Source organism: Mauremys reevesii, linkage group 7, assembly GCF_016161935.1.
Source record: "Mauremys reevesii isolate NIE-2019 linkage group 7, ASM1616193v1, whole genome shotgun sequence".
NCBI classification, from domain to species: Eukaryota; Metazoa; Chordata; order Testudines; family Geoemydidae; genus Mauremys; species Mauremys reevesii.
Window position 1 is genome coordinate 71,103,021 of NC_052629.1, and position 19,341 is coordinate 71,122,361.

At 49.1% G+C, this 19,341-nt stretch overlaps 1 protein-coding gene across 3 annotated transcripts in view; it reads left to right on the plus strand.

Moving 5' to 3' along the window:
- PKD2L1 (polycystin 2 like 1, transient receptor potential cation channel) overlaps positions 1-8,756 on the plus strand; it is a 33,518-nt gene extending 24,762 nt beyond the window's left edge. For 2 of the 3 annotated variants that reach the window (XM_039482708.1, XM_039482706.1), the window contains exons 9-15: positions 841-961; positions 1,993-2,091; positions 3,149-3,270; positions 4,842-4,959; positions 5,213-5,349; positions 7,056-7,203; positions 7,868-8,756. In XM_039482708.1, coding sequence (XP_039338642.1) covers positions 841-961; positions 1,993-2,091; positions 3,149-3,270; positions 4,842-4,959; positions 5,213-5,349; positions 7,056-7,203; positions 7,868-8,086 — 964 coding nt within the window. In that variant the 3' untranslated portion in view covers positions 8,087-8,756. The remainder of the gene's footprint in view (positions 1-840; positions 962-1,992; positions 2,092-3,148; positions 3,271-4,841; positions 4,960-5,212; positions 5,350-7,055; positions 7,204-7,867) is intronic. The other variant, XM_039482707.1, reaches the window with a different exon arrangement.
- Positions 8,757-19,341: the final 10,585 nt, after the last annotated feature.

Sequence of the window (19,341 nt, forward strand, 5' to 3'; positions counted from 1 at the left end):
TCTGGCCCTCAGCCCTCTTATAGGGCCAGCTGTGGCCTGATTGGGGCGTGGCCTCACCTGTGGGTGCTTCCTCCAATCAGCCTAGCTTTTCCCCCACCCCAGCCCTCTCCCAGGGCTGCTTTAACCCCCTCAGGGCAGGAGCGGGATGATCACCCCGCTACACTGTCACCTATACCCTTCTAATCCCATAATATTGTTCCTAGAGGCATGAGAACGATACATGATCACCATGGTTGAACTTTTCAAGGGAAATGCAGTGAGAGGCAGTGTTGCTGGTGGAAGAGGCACTGGACTGGACTGGGGCTTGGGAGACCTGGGTTCTATTCCTAGCTCTGCTACTAGCCTGCTGGGTGACATTAAGCAGGTCATGTTCCTGCCTTGTGCTTCAGTTTCCCCAAATGTAAAATGGGCGTACCAACCTCCTTTGTAAATCACTTTGAGATCTTGTGCTTTTCAGATGGAGCTCAGAGCTATTATTATATGTATGTAAATCCATCAGACAGCTTTGACAATCTCAGGCCAATCGTAGCACTCTATTCTCCATGCTGATCACCGCAGCGTGGGCGCCTCCTGCAGAGCGAGGCTAAACTCAACCACTAACGTGCTGGCAGAACGAATGGTATGTTCAGCTCTAGCGAGCACAGTAGACCCATCTCATGCAGAAATCGAAAGGCAGGAAATGCATGGACAGCCAGGTGTGCATGTTGGTACGTTTCAAGGGCTCAGCCCTGTGAAACGGCCAGCGAATCGTCTTGAAGTGTCTGACTCTCTAATACGTGTCAAGCTGTGTCGTCGATACACTGTAGGTGCGGTGCTGACCTTGGATCTTTCTGTTCCTAGCTTCACCCAATTTCGGATCATACTTGGCGACTTTGACTACAATGCCATCGACAATGCCAACAGGGTGCTGGGGCCCATTTACTTCGTCACCTACGTCTTCTTCGTTTTCTTTGTGCTGCTGGTAAGCGAAAGGGGCTATTCTGCCTAGAATGAAGATTATTGTTCCGTGTGTTGCAGCAGCACAGACCAGATTGAGATCAGGGCCATGTGCTGGACAGACACCCAGAGGGAGACAGACAAGAGCACATTATTAACTTGCCCATTTTGCACATGGGGAACTGGAGCCCAGAGAGATTCAGGCCCAGATCCACAAAGGGACTTGGGTATTGCCAAGGTGACTTGGCAATCGCTGGAATCCATGAACCCTGGGCTGGGTGCCTAGGCTCCCTATGCAAGGCCAGGGGGAGAGATCCCTTCTCCTCAGCACGTAGAGGGGGAATTGAACCAGGGTCTCTCACATGCCCTAACCACTGAGCGAAAGGTGCTAGGGGAGGCTGCCACCTCCTTGCCTCCCCAGACCTTCTGTGTGGCATTAGGCATGCTCAGGGCACACCTATCAGGTGAGATCGGCAGGAGCGCACCTATCTTCACCTGGCCTGACGCTCACGCTGGGACCTGGTTGTAAGAATGGCACCCAGGCACCTACCTGAACCAGCAGTGTGCACACCCAGAGGTAGAAACACAGGCACCAGCAAGGTCGGGTGGCAGCTAAGTTGGGGCTTTGTGCATCGCAGGGCTGAGGTGCCTATGTCTTTGTGGATTTGGGCCCAAGGCCACACAGAGAATCCTGCAGAGCCTGGAATTGAATCTGGGTGTCCTGGGTCCTGATCCAGTGCCATAAGCATGAGCCCCCTTCCTCTCTAGGGAGCACTGTGCTGGTCTCTGGTCACCGTCCCCTCGCCCCGGGCCCTGTGTTTTCAGTGGGAGTATCACCGGGTGGGAACGGCTTCCTGTTTGTCTGATCCCTGCTGACAGATACTGTGCTGTGAGGCAGTGTTGCTGTCTGACCACAGAAAGTCACTTACAAATTGCTCCTTCCGTCCTCCCCTTCCTGAAATGCTGCCACCTCCCTGGGGCCATAAGGGAGAAAAAGAACTGGCGCGAGCAGGCCAGATGGCTCAGTCTGCTTCAGCTAGTTTCTCCTTTCACTAGAACATGTTCCTGGCCATCATCAACGACACCTACTCAGAAGTCAAGGAGGAGCTTTCAAACCAGAAGAATGAGCTGCAGCTCTCAGACATCCTGAAGCAGGTTGTATAGAGCCCCATCACCCCCAGCTTGCGCTGTCCTAACACACCAGAGAGTGAATGCGGCACCACAGGTCCCAAATTCACATGAAATGTACTAGAGAGGGGCCTCCGCCAAGCCTCCAAATCCATCCCGGGGTGCAGGAGTAGTTCCACATCTGGATCCAAACATGGCTGGCCCTGTTGGCCAAACTCCCAACAGCCCTGAACTTTTGGGGTCTTTGAGAGCTGGGTCTGCATTTTGTGGCTTGAGCCTCTCTCTCCCTCCAGACTCCCAAATTCCCAAGCAATAGCTGCCACCAGTGCTGATCTCTCTGCTCTGCAGCATGCTTATGGCCATGTCCTGAAATCCACAGCACATTTGTTTCATTCCAAAGGAAAGGTGGTTTTCTTCCACCTAAGTGAAAGAGAAGCTTGGAAGTGGAAACAGGGATCGTAGAAAGGGGCCAAGGGAAACTTATTCCTCAGACAAAGGCAGGCAGGCACGCTCCCTCCAGAGCCCAACTGCAGTCAAAATGCTTCCAGATAGCCTTGAGGTGATGCCCTCTGATCGGAGCCAGGGGAAGAGGCAGACTCAAGACAGCTGATGTGAGCAGGGTTCTCCCCTGGGGGCAAATCCTGAGGTCTTATTCAGATTCCACCTGGGCAGAACCATCCTCCCCGCCATTGGAATCAACGAAGTGGTGCCCCTTTCTGCCTATGCAGTGTCTGCACTGGGCGGGCACCCTGTGAGTGATCGCAGTCAAGACCCTGACTTGGATGACTGCCCATCAGCAGCTGCAGCTCTCCCAGCCGAAGCAGACGGAAGCCTCCCCTAGCTGAGGCCGTAGGAGGTGTGGGGAGTCTGCCCCCGCTGAAGTTCTGTGTTAGGGCAATGATGCTTCTGGCTTGGGAAGGAAGGTGGCTCAGTCAGTGAAGAAAGTCTTGCATACACGCAAGACTAACATATCCCAGTGTTACCTGTATCATCTGGCACCTGTGCAGTGTTTTACAGCTATCTCGGCTTTGCTTCTGTCTGCCCTGCATCTTCATTAAACCTCCATGGGCATCTCTGACCCCAGGGCTACCACAAGACGCTGATGAGGCTGAAGTTGAAGAAAGAGCGGATTTCGGACGTTCAGAAGGCTCTCCAGAACGGGACAAAGGAGCTAGAGTTTGAGGATTTTAAGAACAGTTTGAAAGAGTAAGTTGGTCGGTTACAGGGCCCCGATTTCCCAGAACGTCTCTGCTTCACTCTTTGCGAGCTTCCCCTAACGTTTGTTACATTTCTGCTGCAATGCTCAGACGTGCCCTTCCTTTGGTCTTTCTAAACCCTAGTCATTTATGGGCCAGATCCCTGTCCAGTGTAAATCAACGTAGTTCCATTGCCGTCACTGGAGCTGCACTGATTCAGACTGGCTGTGGATCCAGCCCTAAATACCAGGCAATGCAGAGTGATGGCTCCAGAAGCTAGCAGGGCTGTGCTGTGGTGCATGGGCCAGCTCTGTATCTGAGAGATGATTGGGTTCTGTCTGTGTCCTGTGCCTTTCCAAGCAGAGGAGTATCCCTCCCTGCTGGGGAGTGGGGTGAGGTGGTGGAAGGCAGCTGCCGCATTGTGTGTCAGTTCAGATGCAGAACGTTATAAAGCATGGCACAGTCTCTTTCTCATGGGCTCTTTACATTTGTTCTTTCTTTGTTGTTTTCCTTAATGTGCAGTAAATCTAGGCAGAGAGCTACCTATTGCATCTTTTATGTACAGGAAACATAACAGCTTTCACATGAGCCCATATCCACTACCACCTCCCCTTGCTCCTCAGCCAGCATGGAGGCTAATTCCAGCTTGCCATGCTGGTTTTCAGTGTCGTCCATGTGGACCATCTCAACCTGATCTGCCCAACCTTCTAGCCACCTCTTCCCCCACCCACTCACCTGGCTTCTCCAGCCTCGGCTTCCCCTGACTCTCCACATTGCCTTGATCTGTCCCCTCTATCTGGAGCTCACTCTGCTACCCCCATTAATTATTACCTCGCTACCGCCCTTTAATTAACCTGATGAATTTAGACTCTAAGCTCTTCAGCCTTCTCCCCATGAAGCAGTTAGCTCACTTCCGGGCACTGGAAAAGTCCAGCGTTAAATTCTCACCAGCAAACTCTTCCTCTCCTCCTCCGTTTAAAGCTGCATAATAAATGGGATTTTGCTGCCATTCTCATTCCTGTTCCGCTGACATTGGGTTGTGGCTCTCGTTTGAGCTGTGCAAATAATGGATTTTTCAGCTCACGGGCAGTACTGAAAAACTGGGGCAGGTGGTTGTTTTGGGTTGACCCAAAACTTCAAATTTTTGCGCAAATCAGAAGGTTGAAGAAAATTTGGCTTGGATTTCACATTTTTACATTTTAAAAAAACCCTATAAAATGTGAAGATTTCCAAACCGTCATTTTGACCCCCCAAAATCAAAAAGTTTCATCTGGAAAATGTCAAAACAAAACACTGCAACTTTTTCAGATTTTTTTTCCCCACCACAATTTGGCAAAACAGACACGACTTCTTGAAACGTTTTGGGTGTTGTCAAATCTGCGTTTTTTTGCCAAATAAAAAAAAGTTCCTGCCATAAAATGTCACCCAGCTCTGGTTCTTCTAACCTGCATTTACCCACAATGCACTGCCCTTATCCCAAGGCAGGTACCCCAGTGACACTCCCTGGTTAGAATCTAATAACATACTGAACTGCTCTGCCTTGTGTCTTCTTGGGTCCATTCTCTTTGCATCTTGTCTTAGGCTGGGTCATGCCGAGCATGAGATCACAGCAGCCTTTTCCAGATTTGACAAAGACGGTAACCAGGTCCTTGATGAAGAGGAACAGAAGCGAATGAGGCATGACCTAGAGGAGAAAAGGGTAAAGGATGGGGGTGTGGGCTGAGAAGGGAACCCTTTTTTGACACCATTCAATCTCCAAAATTCCTTGGGTCCTTATCCTGGGGCAGGCATGTCAAATAAGTGGGTGCCATGTCTGCATCTCTGCATATACCGCAAGGGAAGATGAGTTTTTGACAGCCAGTGTTGTTATGTATTAAATATTCCTTGGTAAGTCTGGCCAGAACTACAACCAGCTTTCCATGTGTGTATGTCTCTCTCTCTCTGTCTTCTAGGTTGCTTTGAATGCAGAGATTGAAAACTTGGGCAAATCCTACGGTGATAACAACCTGGATGAGAATCTGACCCTTGCAGATGCAAAGAACAATCACGCCAATAAGTCCACCTGGGTGTCTGAGGAAGAATTCCAAATGTGGGTCACTGCTGATGCTAGTCCAGCATCTGAAAGCAAAGGGCTTGATTTCCTGCTGCTCTGCCCCGTCATGGAGCTACATCCACCTGTGCCTCACGGGTGTGAAACCTTTCCAACATGACCTGGTCATGTTGTTCCCCTAAACATACTGAACTGCTCTGCCTTGTGTCTTCTTGGGTCCATTCTCTTTGCATCTTGTCTTAGGCTGGGTCATGCCGAGCATGAGATCACAGCAGCCTTTTCCAGATTTGACAAAGACGGTAACCAGGTCCTTGATGAAGAGGAACAGAAGCGAATGAGGCATGACCTAGAGGAGAAAAGGGTAAAGGATGGGGGTGTGGGCTGAGAAGGGAACCCTTTTTTGACACCATTCAATCTCCAAAATTCCTTGGGTCCTGATCCTGGGGCAGGCATGTCAAATAAGTGGGTGCCATGTCTGCATCTCTGCATATACCGCAAGGGAAGATGAGTTTTTGACAGCCAGTGTTGTTATGTATTAAATATTCCTTGGTAAGTCTGGCCAGAACTACAACCAGCTTTCCATGTGTGTATGTCTCTCTCTCTCTGTCTTCTAGGTTGCTTTGAATGCAGAGATTGAGAACTTGGGCAAATCCTACGGTGATAACAACCTGGATGAGAATCTGACCCTTGCAGATGCAAAGAACAATCACGCCAATAAGTCCACCTGGGTGTCTGAGGAAGAATTCCAAATGTGGGTCACTGCTGATGCTAGTCCAGCAACTGAAAGCAAAGGGCTTGATTTCCTGCTGCTCTGCCCCGTCATGGAGCTACATCCACCTGTGCCTCACGGGTGTGAAACCTTTCCAACATGACCTGGTCATGTTGTTCCCCCACCACGCACAGAAAGGCCAGGCCACGTCCAGCCCCTTTTGTAATTTCCTGGAATGTGTCTGGAATAATCTCTCCATCTGCTGCTGCAAGGGTGGGGGGTCATGCTACAGACCCAGGTCAGAGGGTGGAATGGGCACTCTCAGCCAGTGGAGCCAGAAGGATTTGTGTAGGAATGACGCTGATTTACACCAGCTGAGGATCTGGCCCTTATTCTTCAGGTGTGAGGATGTAGGCAGGGCAGGACTATTTCTCCCAAAAAGGTAGCACAGTCTAGGGCTTAACGCATAGCACGGGGAGTCCAGAGATCCTGGTTTTGCCACAGCAGGCAGGATCGGGGGGAGGGATAGCTCAGTGGTTTGAGCATTGGCCTGCTAAACCCAGGGGTGTGAGTTCAGTCCTTGAGGGGGCCATTTAGGAATCTAGGGCAAAAATCTGTTTGGGAATGGTCCTGCTTTGAGCAGGGGGTTGGACTAGATGACCTCCGGAGGTCCCTTCCAACCCTGAGATTCTATGATCCTGGGCCAGGCATGTAGGGCCATACTGAGACAGAGGTTGGAGCAGGAGGCTCACCTAACCATGTGGGGAAATAGCTTGGCCCCATCCACATTACCTGGCCAGAGGTTAATCTGCTTGGGACATAATTTGTCTTAAGCATGATCATTAACCACAGCTGAAAGCATAGCCACAGGCCCAGAGCCTCAGCTGGTATCAATCAGCAGAGCTTCATTGACTGGGCTGAAGCTCTGCCAGCTGACACCCATGGGGGATCTGGCCAGGCTCTGTATGTTCTCTGCTGCTGACCCTGTCCTGTGTCATAGGAGAAGGTTTACAAGGGCTCGTGCTCTCTTCTGCAGCCTCCTGCGACGGGTCCTGCAGCTGGAGCACTCGATCAGCAGCATCGTGTCCAAGATCGACTCAGTGGTGAGCAAGCTGGAGGTGCTGGAGAGAAACAAACTGCAGAGGAAAGACCTGGTGGGCAAGCTGCTCGACAACATCAGCAAGGTCAGTTGTCCTCAGACAGACATCCTGGCAAGCAGGCCATGTCCCCATCCGACTGGCCTGGGGGGTCTCTCCCTGCCTGAATGCTTTGGGTCAGTTAGTGGCTTGTCTTCCAGGCCCTGCTCCTATAGTAGTGCTCAGCACTTTGAAAGAACAAGCCTTTTTCCTTAAGGGTCAATGTGACACCAAACCTCTTGCCTGCAGGGTTCCAACCCTAATGCCCAGACCACATCCACTAGTGGCATCTGGCCCATTAATTATCACCTGTACACAGACCTCTCTCCACTGCGGAGCACTTTCAGAACTACTGCCAAACCCACAAAGGACTCTCAGCATGGCCATGTGAGCACAGCTGCTGGGAATGCTCCAGTGAATAGACATTTGCCTGAGCATTCCCTTCGAAATGTGCATTTGCGCGACATTCTTGCAAGCAGCATTTTGCAGTAAGGAATTGCACACCTTTAAAAAAGACTCCGATGAGGCTAATCTGCAAGCCCTTGGTGGCCCATGGAAGGTATATGGGGCTTGGAGAGGAGACCCCAATAAAAGCGCGCAGCCAACCCAGTGCATGGCCCAGGTTCCCTCCAACGGTGGCGATGGAGCCTTTGGTGGTGGTCTTGGTAAATTGTTGACAGTGCAAACGTCCATTTCTTCCCCTCTGTAATAGGAGGAACAGCCCAGGCAGGAAGAACTGCTCCAGCGGAACCTAGACCCACTGGTGAAGGAAAACCAAGAAGGCTGGGAGACAAAGCACATGCTGGGAAGCAACCTCAGTGGGAGCTCTCCCCAAAATGGTAACAGCATCTACCCCAACCTGCCCAAGTCGGGGTTACCGGGCTCTCAGGCGCCCAAGAACACCCGGTCTCAGTCTAACGTGCACTTCTGACACCCATCGGAATGCTCCCATCCCACCTTGGATCCCAGGGTACTAAGTCAGTCTCAGCTGATTCCCTGTTGTTAGACTAGCCACGAAAAAGACAGACTATAACAGAGATGTCTGTCTCAGCTGATCCCGTGCAGAATTATGGATGTTATTGTTTTTTATTTGCCAAGTTGTGTAACACCATAGATCTAGAACTCCAGGTTCAAACACCTCTGGGCTTCAAGGAAGTGTTCAGACCTGGATCCAGACGGTGCTGCTGGCTCCTATATCTCTAAATGGGCTGAACTTGTCCTGTCCCCCACACTCCATCTCCCCAAGATCTGAACACCCCAGAGCACTGAGGAAAATTTGGATCCAGAGTGGATCTTTGCAAAGAGAAACGTGCTAATTAACCTCAGGCCCGCCAACAGCAATCCCAGGCCCCAGAGCAGAATAGTCATTGGGCCCCCTAGAAAGGTCCACCTGACATTTGGGTGGTGCTGTGCCTGCACTGGCTGGTGCCCAGCGAGCTGCTGGGCACACTCTTCTGGCATGGCCAGGGCTTCTACATGTCTGCCTGGCTGCCTTCGCTGCCGCCGGTACCACCCCACACATGCCTAGGAGCCCTGTGGCCGCCTGGGCGATTTTAAAGGGGCCCAGGGCTCCTGGCCACGGTTATTGCAGTAGTGGTGGCAGTCAGGGGCCTCAGTGCCCTTTTAAATTGCCCGGGGCCCTGGGCAGTTGCCGCCTTTGCTTCTCCCATCCCCTCCCCCCCCCCCGCCCCATCTGTGGGCCTGGTTAACCTTGCTCGTCACTTCTACTTTTCCTCTGTACCTCACGGTGATAGCCATGCCTTCACCCCCTCACTCAGCAGGCACAGAGCTGAGCTGAGAGGTGTCTGGCTGAAGTAAGGAGGAGCTCTGAGCATAGGAGGACATTGGTTGTGTTTCTGAAGGCAGCGCTGAAAGTGGGCATGGTGGGAGGATTGCAGGGGTTGCACACAGTCGAGCAGGGTCGCTGACGGGCACCTTTAAGCAATTTCTTACCAAAGCTGCTGTTCCCAGAATCTGACAGCTCCCCCCTGTTTTTTTCAGATCACTTTAAGCACCAGCTGAAAGAGACCTATGGCTGGGCCATTAGCATGGTTTCCAACTCCCCTGTTAACGCTAGAATTCCCACCGTTTCCCAAAATTGCAGATTGTGAAATTTCAGGGCACCAGCCATCTAGCTGTGAAATGATGACATTTCCCCTGGGTTTTGCCATGGAAACAGTTTTGCTTGAAGTTGGGCTGAGAATGGCCATGCAGTGGAAATGTGGCGATGACAGACCCATTGACAGCATCTGGGTGCAGTGTGAAAATGCTCCTAGTCTGAGCATTTTACACCTGTCTTGAGACTATTTTACACTCTTTCCCCCCACACCCCCTCGGAGTTGATGCCACCAACTATTGATGCTGGGCCAGATTCTCAGCTGGTGTGAAGTGGCAGTGAACTCAATGGGGATATGCTCATTTACACCAATTGAGAATCCAGCTGTTCCTACATTTCAGATTGTCCATTTCATTATTTTGTATGTTTCTGGTCACAGCAGTAAACTCTGACACCAGCAATTAAATAGCTTTGATAAGTAACATTGCAGGAAATGAAATTAGCCAGTATGAGATTTTAGATTTCAGTTATGTTAACTTACATTTTATATAGTAACTTTCATCCCAAAGTTCCCTACTGATTTGTTTACCTATATGCAGTATAAAGAAATCACTTCACCCATCACTGAAATGCACCTCTAGTGTGGAAGATGGCAGCTGCTTAGTAGCAGTACTATACAAATGTTCAGGACAGGAATAAAAGGATTTTAAATATGATAATCACAAACGCACCACAAAGGGGTAAACTGTATTAAACTCAAATGACCTCTTCAATCTGTGTGTAAAAATGGTCTCTGATGTATTTGGGTGTTGTTAGACCATGGTTACCCATTCACTGCAGGCTGTAATATTTATCACACTCTGAAGTTATTCTTCACTTATTAAAATGCAAAGGGACCATGTCAGGGAATTAGAACTTCCCAGGATGAGAAATGTAACAGAGATCCTCTGTAAACTCTAATCACACAATGATACACGTGCCTCTTTCAAACAGCAGCTCTAATAACAAAAGCAGCATCCTAAATGTTTGAGAACAAGAACACAGAGCTTTGGCAAGCCCACAGAGGTCCAGCTGGAGTGATGTGTGCACAGCAGCAGATCCTACTGACTTTTGTAAATACATGTTTTACAGCTGTGTTTCATTGCTCAGATCAGTAGCTGACTGGGGGCGTGAAGGCTTAATTGTAACAAAAATGGTTCTATTTTTTAAAAGATCTTTTTCGGCTGCCTGTCATCTCTTGAGTTTAGCCCCTGAACTGATTTTCCTGCATGCAATTCAAGCATGTGTGGGGCAGCATTTGCTGCCAGAGCTGGGGAGATATCCCAAACACCTAAAGTCAAGCAGTCCATTTTGAGGCCCTGATCTTGCCCCAATGAGAGTTATGTCATCGGCTTCTGTGGGAGCAGGACTCGGCCCCAAGCAGGGGAAATGGAGGATCCTGAACTCAGCTCTTGCAGGAACGTGAGGGAAGAACAGATTTTCCAAGGTCTTTTTCTGTAAAGTTGTTTGTTTCTCATTTTGGGTTTATACATTTCTTGTTCTCCTTGGTGTGTGTTTGAATGCTTTTCCATTCACCTTCCAGGACGGTTTAATTCAGATGCATTAGGATGGGAATTCATTGCAGGGGAAATTCACCCAGCAGGGATGGAGAAGACCTCTCAGTGCAGCAAAGCAGCCATGGCTCCACTGCACTGGGGGGGTTGGGGAGAGGGACTCTACACTCACCCCATGGTAGAGCTGGCTCCACATCAGCTGCCACAGTGAGGGGTTGGGAGCAGGATCATGGCATGGCCAGCAGATCCAAAATTTCACAGGTCACTGGTCCCAAATCCCAGGCTCAGGATGTGTGTGGGAATCCTGGCTCCTATTTCAACCCAGGAGTGGAGTCATGACCCCAGCGGAGCTGCAAGGGTTCCCAGTGTCCCACCTGTAGACTGGAAGGTGGATTCCTTTTTCCCTTCACCCCTGTATAACTTGTAGCAGAAAGGCTGCTTCTCTGGCCTTGAGCTGTGGTTCTGGGTGTGTGAATTTCACCCACGATGTAAAGCAATTCCTGTAGCTAGTGTGTCTGCACCAATGCTTTATCTGTTCCCTGTATGACTCCATGCAATTGTCTCTTGTATGTGCCTTTGCTGAACATGTAATCATGTATGTGACACGTATGATAAACATATCTCAAAGATGATCGTGTCCTAGGCTATTGCGCATCCCCTGAACTCCAGTGTCCTTCTCAGCACCTGTTTGTGTTTGATGTGTAGACTGTATCTGCTGACCAGCTAAGAAATAACATAACTTAACTGCACTGAATGGCAGAATCATTCCTGCTGTATTTTCAAATGTGGTATTTTTTGGCCTTCTGTCATAGCAGGAGGTGACAACACTGCCTGTGTGACAGAGGCAGCATGGAGCGAAGGGTTTTCCCGCACAGGCTGTGCATGGCCTTATATCTCAGAATCTACAGAGCTGGCTTCCTGGCTGCAGCACATGGTTTGTTGTCCCTAATGATTAAGGAGATGGCCATGCATCAAGTCTGTGAAAATCACCAGTTAGGAGGTTCAAAGAAGGGTTTAAATAAAGGCTGCTCTGATGAGATGTCCTTATGCAGAATCTCTCTCCTTCCTTCAGAGACAGTACGGGCTGTCTCTGGATCAGTGCTTTGCAGGTCTCCCACGTTAGGGACTGTGCAAGACCCTAGGAGGAAAGTCACCAGAGTCCACAGTAGCATGACACACATTTTTCAGTGTTGTTGTAGCTATGTTGATCTCAGGCTAGTAGAGAGACAAGGTGGGTGAGGTAATGTCTCTTATTAGACTAATGGGGGGCAGGAATCAGCATTCATATGGCATTCCCCATAAGTACCCAGCCCTGGGCTAGGGAAGCTAATGATCCAAACAGCAGCCCAAATTCGGTGATGAATCCTGGTCACACGCCACCTGAGGCACCTTGTGAATATGCTAAGAAGAAGATTGGACCAACTTCTGTTTGTGAGAGAGAGAAGCTTTCACAAGAGCTTATCTTCAGTTTTGGAAAACTAACTCAAAGTAGCCCTGCTAAATGCAAGGTTTGAACAGATTGTTTAGCATAAGTGAAATTTTTCATTGGAAACTTTTTTCAGCAAAAAATGCAGATTGAGGTCAATGAGGTGAGCATTTTGTGAAATTGTGCCAAATTTGCCAAATTGTTTGGGCCAAAACCAAACCAAAAAAAATCCTAATGTTTCATTCTGACATTTTTTAAAGGAAATATTTGGATTTTTCCATTCAAGATTACATATGAATTTTACTTAAATTTTATTTTAAAAGGTTAAACTCAAATATGAATCAAAATGTTTAATTCGCACCAAAACAATTCCCACCCCCTGCCAATTTTTCAGTTCAGCCAGGGAACAGAATAATCACTTACCTGTACAGCTCTACTGCTGAGTGACCTTGAACAAGTCACTTCCCCACCCACTGCCTCAGTTTACCCATCGGTAAAGTGGGGCCAGTGATACTAACCTGTTGAGCAGGGCTGGCACAACCCATTAGGCGACCTAGGTGGTCGTGTAGGGCACTAACATTTGGGGGGTGGCGACCGCAGCGGCCGGATGTTCGGCCACCTCGGTCATTGGTGCCATTTCGGGGCAGGACCTTCCTCCGCCTAGGGCACCAAAAAGGCTGCCGGCGCTCCTGCTGTTGAGGATCTACTGGTAAAAAATGCTAGATAAGAGGTAGGAATTATTGTAATTGGGTGTAGTGTTGGGGTATGTACTGGTGACACCTAGTGGTTAATAGGAGAAATTATTGATAGAATAAGGAAGGAGGACTCCAAAATGACAAGGTGGGTGAGGTAATACCTTTTATTGGACTGCCTTCAGTTGGTGAGAGACACAAGCTTTTTGAGCTACACAGAGCTCTTCTCCAAGTCCGGGAAACTAAGGCTTTGTCTACACTAGCACTTTTGTTGCTAAAACTTTTGTTGATCAGGGGTGTGAAAAAAACACCCTCTTCACTGACATAAGCAGGAGAGCTCTCTCCTGCCAGCAAAGAACAGCTACACGGGAGACCTTGAGGCAGAAACAGCTGTAGTGGTACAGTTGTGCTGCTGTAAGGGCCGTAGTGTAGACATAGCCTTAATAGGTTACAGATTGTTGTAATAAGCCATGAACCTAGTGTGTCTATTCAGGGCAGGTCTACACTACAAATTTCCATGGCGCAGCTGTGCCGCTGTAGTGTGTCTGGTGAAGCCACTCTAAGCTGATGGGCAATAGTTCTCCCATTGGCTTAATAACAGCACCTCTGCAAGAGGCAGCAGCTATGTTGGTGGGAGAAGCTTTCCCAGTGCTGTCTACACGGGGTAGGATGACCAAATGTCCTGTTATTCAGGGCTTTGTCTTATATAGGTGCCTATTACCCTCCACCTCTGTCCCGATTTTTCATACTTACTATGTGGTCAGTCTAAAATGGTGGGTTAAGGTCAGTATAACTGTGTCGCTCAGGGAGTGAAAAATCCAAGCCTGAGTGCATGATTTTTAGTGCCTAGCAGAGTTAGGAGGTTAAGCTTCCAGAAGCATCTTTTGAAAGTGTTGTGCAAGTTTCCTTTGAGGATGAGAACTGATCAGTCAGCTATGGAGTGAGCGCTTTGTGAAAAGCGTTCGCCCCCAGGTGAGGGGGTGGTTTGGTGTTTCATTTTTCTGTGCGAGTTCATTCAAGAGCCTAGTGATTGTCTGGTTTCACCCGAATAGCTGTTGTTGGGCCATCTCGTGCACTGGAGGATGTACATCATACGTTGTGATAGGCAAGTGTAACCCTTCTGCCAGGTGGAGCCAGCAGCAACAAGGGCTGGGTTCAGTATCTAGGGAGTTCCTTTTCAACAATACAACACAAAACCAGCTCGAGCCCCCACCCAGTGACCTGAGACAATTGCACACCACTCCCTGGGTGACTCTAAGAGGCAATACTTCCCCTCTCGCAAGCACAGAGTCTGAGTGTAGCAAAACCTTTTAATAAAAGGAGCGAATTAACTCAGCATTAATTTGGTAAAACACCGCAACTAGGGACCATAAACACAAACCATGAACAAAAGACCCACCCCCAAGTAAGTTGGGCAGTGTCCTTTTCCCCTCAGGGTCTTAAGTCCAGCAACCCAAAAGTCCCTTTAATGTGCCCATCTCTGCTCTGTACCCCACTCGGAGTTGCTGTCCTTGGCCAGTGGAGCGCCAGAGTTCAGAGGTTCATTCGCAGAGTTCACCTCCCACCCTGTGTGGAAAGGAGGGTAAGGAGGCACCTTACATGCTCCACTTGCTTGTCGCCCCAATGGCCGATTGCCATGCCTCTGCTGGGCTCTGCTCTGGCCCTCTCCACCAGCCTCCCTGCTGGCCACTTGCTGTGCCTCTCCACCAGCTGTCCAGCTGGCCACTTTCCAAGACATCTTTAGGGCCCCACACTTAACACAGCTCTCAGTGATTTTAGCTGTTAGTGGGGGAACCTCACTGCTGGTGCACACTGGGCATCACATGCAATAGAGACACTGTCCCAAAGGAGGTCTAATATGTAGGGTCAATGCTCTGGAACTACTCCCTACGAAGCCAGTCAGGACTCTGGGGGGGCCTCCTCTCTCTGTGCATACTGTCTCCAGGGAAAGAAGCTTACACAGCTTTGACATTCCTAGGTCTGACCTTGGAGCATTCAGCATCCCCTTCCACACCGTGCATTTCCCGCAGCAAGTCCGCCCGGGCAGGGCTCCTTGGGAAGCCAGAGGGCCCTGTATCCCAACTCTGCAGTCAGACATGACTCTCAGCCAGCCAGTAAAAAAGGTTTATTAGTCAACAGGAACACAGCATAGGGCAGAACTTGTTAGCACAGAAATCAGTGACTTTCAGCCAAGTCCATCTTGGGGGGAAGAGAGCCCAGAGCCAGGGCTGTGGTCCTCCCCTTGAGCCCCAAGCCAGCTGAGACTGACTTGCTTCCAGCTGCCTGGTCCCTGCCCTGCCCATTGCTCCTTCTCTGGCCTTTGTCTTGCTTCACAGGCCAAGAGTCACCAGGTTGCATCCCCTTCTTGGGTCTCAGGTTACAAAGGGACAGCCATAGCATCTGTACAGGCAGTTGGAGCAACCCCCCCAAGTCACATACATTTATTCTCACCACCTAAACATTGATGCAATATATAGGGAAACTGAGTCACACAGCATTGATGCAAAGTAGTAAGACTCACATACAACATAACAAGGGGAAATCCCCACTTTCTCACACTACATATCAGTGATTTCACGTCTGCACCATGTAACAAGACTCTCAATTGAATCTAAAGTAGCTCTTTTATTATACCATGATGGGTCAACTGGTGCCTAAGATCCTTGGACACAGCCCCTCTCAACTCATTAGGCTTTGGAACCCATGTCCCCTGCCTAGCGAGTGCCATTCAGTTGAGGTGAATCCCTCCATTGGGGTATGCCAGGTACAGCTCTGCTGCCCTCGATTCACACAACAAGGATAACAACCCTTTATTACTCCTGCTCCAATAACAAGGAGACTGGGGATCCAACACCAGCCACAAGTGATCATTTGGCCAAGCAATCCCTTCATGCTGAGCACCTAGGCAAGGTGGGTGTGTCCATGCAAATGAAATCAGCTTCTGAAGTCTTTTTCCACAGCTCACCACTAGATGTAAGGGGAGAGCTCATTCAGACCCTACTTACATCCTCCCCCAGCCAAGAATTTGTCCTCTGACAAATCACATTCCATATTATACCAACTCCATTTGTTTCCCACAAAGGGCCTCAGGAAACCCACTATGGCTTCCACAAGCCTGTGAACTAAGTGTATTGGTTCTTCACTAGCCACCTCAGGTGCATTATAAATTAACCGGCTTACCAGCCTTATAACTCTGTCCTGCCTATTGAGAGTGTGCATTTCGCGGGGGGTGGGGGGGAAGACATCTTCTTGGGCAAGGGATGGTGAGGGTTCCTTTGAGGATCCCTCGGCTATGGGCACAGGCCCCTGCATCTCTGATTCTAATAGGGAAGGTCCAAGACATCCAGGACACCTTCCACCTATATGTCTCCACTGTCCAATAACCTAGATGTGTCATCGCAGGGCAGTCTCATTGGTGGCACAGGTGTGCCAGCAAGGGGCCTAAATACCCATAGGCTTCCAACCGATCTAGAACTTTAAGAAGTCTTTCTTCATGCTCCTTCAAGGTTCTTCCAAACACGATCAGGTCATCCAAATAAATGCACTAAATTAATGTCTCCCACAACTTTCTCCATAAGACTCTGAAATGTAGCAAGTGCTCCAGAAATCCCTTGGGGCATGCGCTCAAATTGATAAAACCCAAAAGACAAATGAAGGCCATCTTCCCCGTATCTTCTTCTCCTAGAGGGATCTGGTAGTATCCACTTCGAAGATCCAACACAGAGAACCACTGGTGCCCCAACAAACAGTCCAAGGCATCTTATACCCAAGGCATGGCGTATTGGTCAACTACAGTGCGCCTGTTAAGAGCGCATCCGGATTTTCCCACTCTTCTTACTGACCACCACAATGGGAGAGGCATATGGGCTATGGGACTCTGTAATGATACCATTTGCAATCAGCACTTGAAGATGATGCCGCACGTCTTCCATCTCAAAGAGAGCAATCTTTCTAGATCTCTCCCTGAAGGGTCTGGGGTCTTGTAGCTGGATGTGGTGTTCCACTCTTGCACATCCTGGACAAGCCCCCAAAATGTAACCCTTCTGTCAGGTGGATCCAGCAGCAACAAGGGCTGGGTTCAGTATCAAGGGATTCTTTTTCAACACAAAACTGGCTCAAGCTGTGGAGAGCTCATTCAGACCCTTCTTACACAAGTGTAGGACCCATGGATCTTGAAAGGCACGTGTGACGGGTTGGATCACAGAAACCTCCTAGGGCTGCCAACTGATGTGCCAAGACTACTTCTGCCCCTGCTTTCCCTGCCAGTTTAGGACTCCAGCACCCTGTCTTGCTGAGCCAGACACACCCGTCTGCTCCAACACAAACCCAGGGTCTGAACCACATGCCCCAAAGGGGTTTCTGTGATCCAACCCATCGCAGTGGCGAAGTTGGCAGGATCTAAGTGGTTTCAAGTAGTGACAGACAGAACAAAGTGAATTACCAAGCAAAATAAAATAAAACACGCAAGTCTATGTCTAAGAAAACTGAATACAGATAAAAACCTCACCCAGTAGGCTTCCTTTTACAGACTAATCTCCTTCTAGCCTGGGTCCAGCAATCACTCACATTAGCTCATCCACCCATAAGGCCTTTGTTACAGTTTCTTTCAGGTATCCTTAGGGGTGGAGAGACTCTCTCTTTAGCTAGCTGAAGACAAAATGGAGGGGTCTCCCACAGGTTTAAATAGACTTTCTCTTCTGGGTGGAGACCCCCTCCTCTCTCTTATGCAAAGTCCAGCTCCATGATGGAGTTTTGGAGTCACATGGGCAAGTCACATATCCATGCATGACTCAGATTTCACAGGCAGCAGCCATGGCTTACCTGCTACCTTGAACTCATGTAGACTTCTTATGCGGATTGGAGCCTCCGAAGATCCATTGTCCCTTAAGTTCTTCTTGATTGGACACTTAATTTGCACATTCCTTTCTCAAGAAGCTGACCAAATGCTTTACAAAGGCTACTTAAAAATCAAGCCAGTGCCCAGCCAATATTCATAACTTCGAATACAAAAATGATACACGTATACAAATAGGATGAATAGATTCAGTAGACCATAACCTTTACAGAGATATGTTACATGGCATATGTAGCATAAATCATATTCCAGTTATATTACATATACATTCATAAGCATATTCCCATGAAGCCTTATGGGGTACATCATCACAGCACTTTGTGGAGGGTATTGATCATTGTAGCAGTGGAGATATGTCTGCAGGTTTTAAATATGTTGTTCTGGCAGGGTCTGGTGCTGCTTTGAATTGGTGGGTCCTGGTCTGTGGGGAGCCTGCTTCTGATGATGAGCTTGGAGAGGTTGTGGGATTGTTTGTAGGCCAGGAGAGGGGGTTTTCACAAAGCAATCACTCTATATCTGACCTCTCAGTCCTCATCCTCAAAGGAAATCTGAACAACACTTTCAAAAGACGAGCCTGGGAGCTTAAATTCATAACTCTGCTGGACCCAAACAATCATGGACTGAACAGAGACACCCTGGATTCTTAGTGTCTAGCAAAGTTATGAATTCCAGGTGTCATTCCTGACCCTCTCCCCCAAACCTCTCTTCCCCCTGTTATGTTTAGTAATAGTAACAGACAGGTCAGGACCCCAGTGAATTTTTGTTTATTGCCCATGACCAGTCTGTGACTTTTACTAAAAATAACCCTGACAAAATCTCAACCTTCACTATGAGTAAGGAAATCAGTGAGGCACATGCTTCACTTTAGGGGGTGACCCACGCTGCATGGACACGTGCAGAGAGGAAGGGAGGGCATGAGCAGACAGGAACGACACTGGATGCAGTTCTCCTAGTCTCCACCCTGAGCCATGACATGAGGGTAATTAAAGAAACACATCCTCTGTTGGACCAGAGCCTCGGCTAGTGCAGATCAATACAGCTCCAGTTGAAGTCAATGCAGATTTACATCACTCTGATGCACAGGTGTTGCTGGCATCAGTCCAGTGGTAGCAGATACCCAGAGCTGTTAGTAGCAAAACCAGCACTGTATCTTCAGTGAGCAGATGCCTCAGGCTGTGGTAGGTAACATCAGAACAATGTAGGCACTGTCCTGGAAGGGGTGTGGGGCGCACCCATTAGGGCTGAGCCCTTGTATAAGAGCCTGGCAGGAGAAAGGTATTTAATGAAGCTGCTAGGGGAGTGCATTAGTTTGGTGACAGGCATTAGACACGAGGTCAAAGAACAAAGCCACTGGTCACCTTGACATGCTATAATTACACAAGGACACATCAGCTCATCCACCCATAAGGCCTGCCTGCTACAGCTGGGCCTGCGGGGAGCTACAAGGGCAGAATGCAGGGAAACCTAAAACTGTCTGAAATTGAGGAAAGGCCTAACTAAAGAACAGGAGGCAATCGGAATATTCAGGTAACATAACCCCCTGCCATTGCCATGAGGCTAACAATCAGGGCTCAGCCAGGGGCTAAGAGAAGCCATAGCCCGGA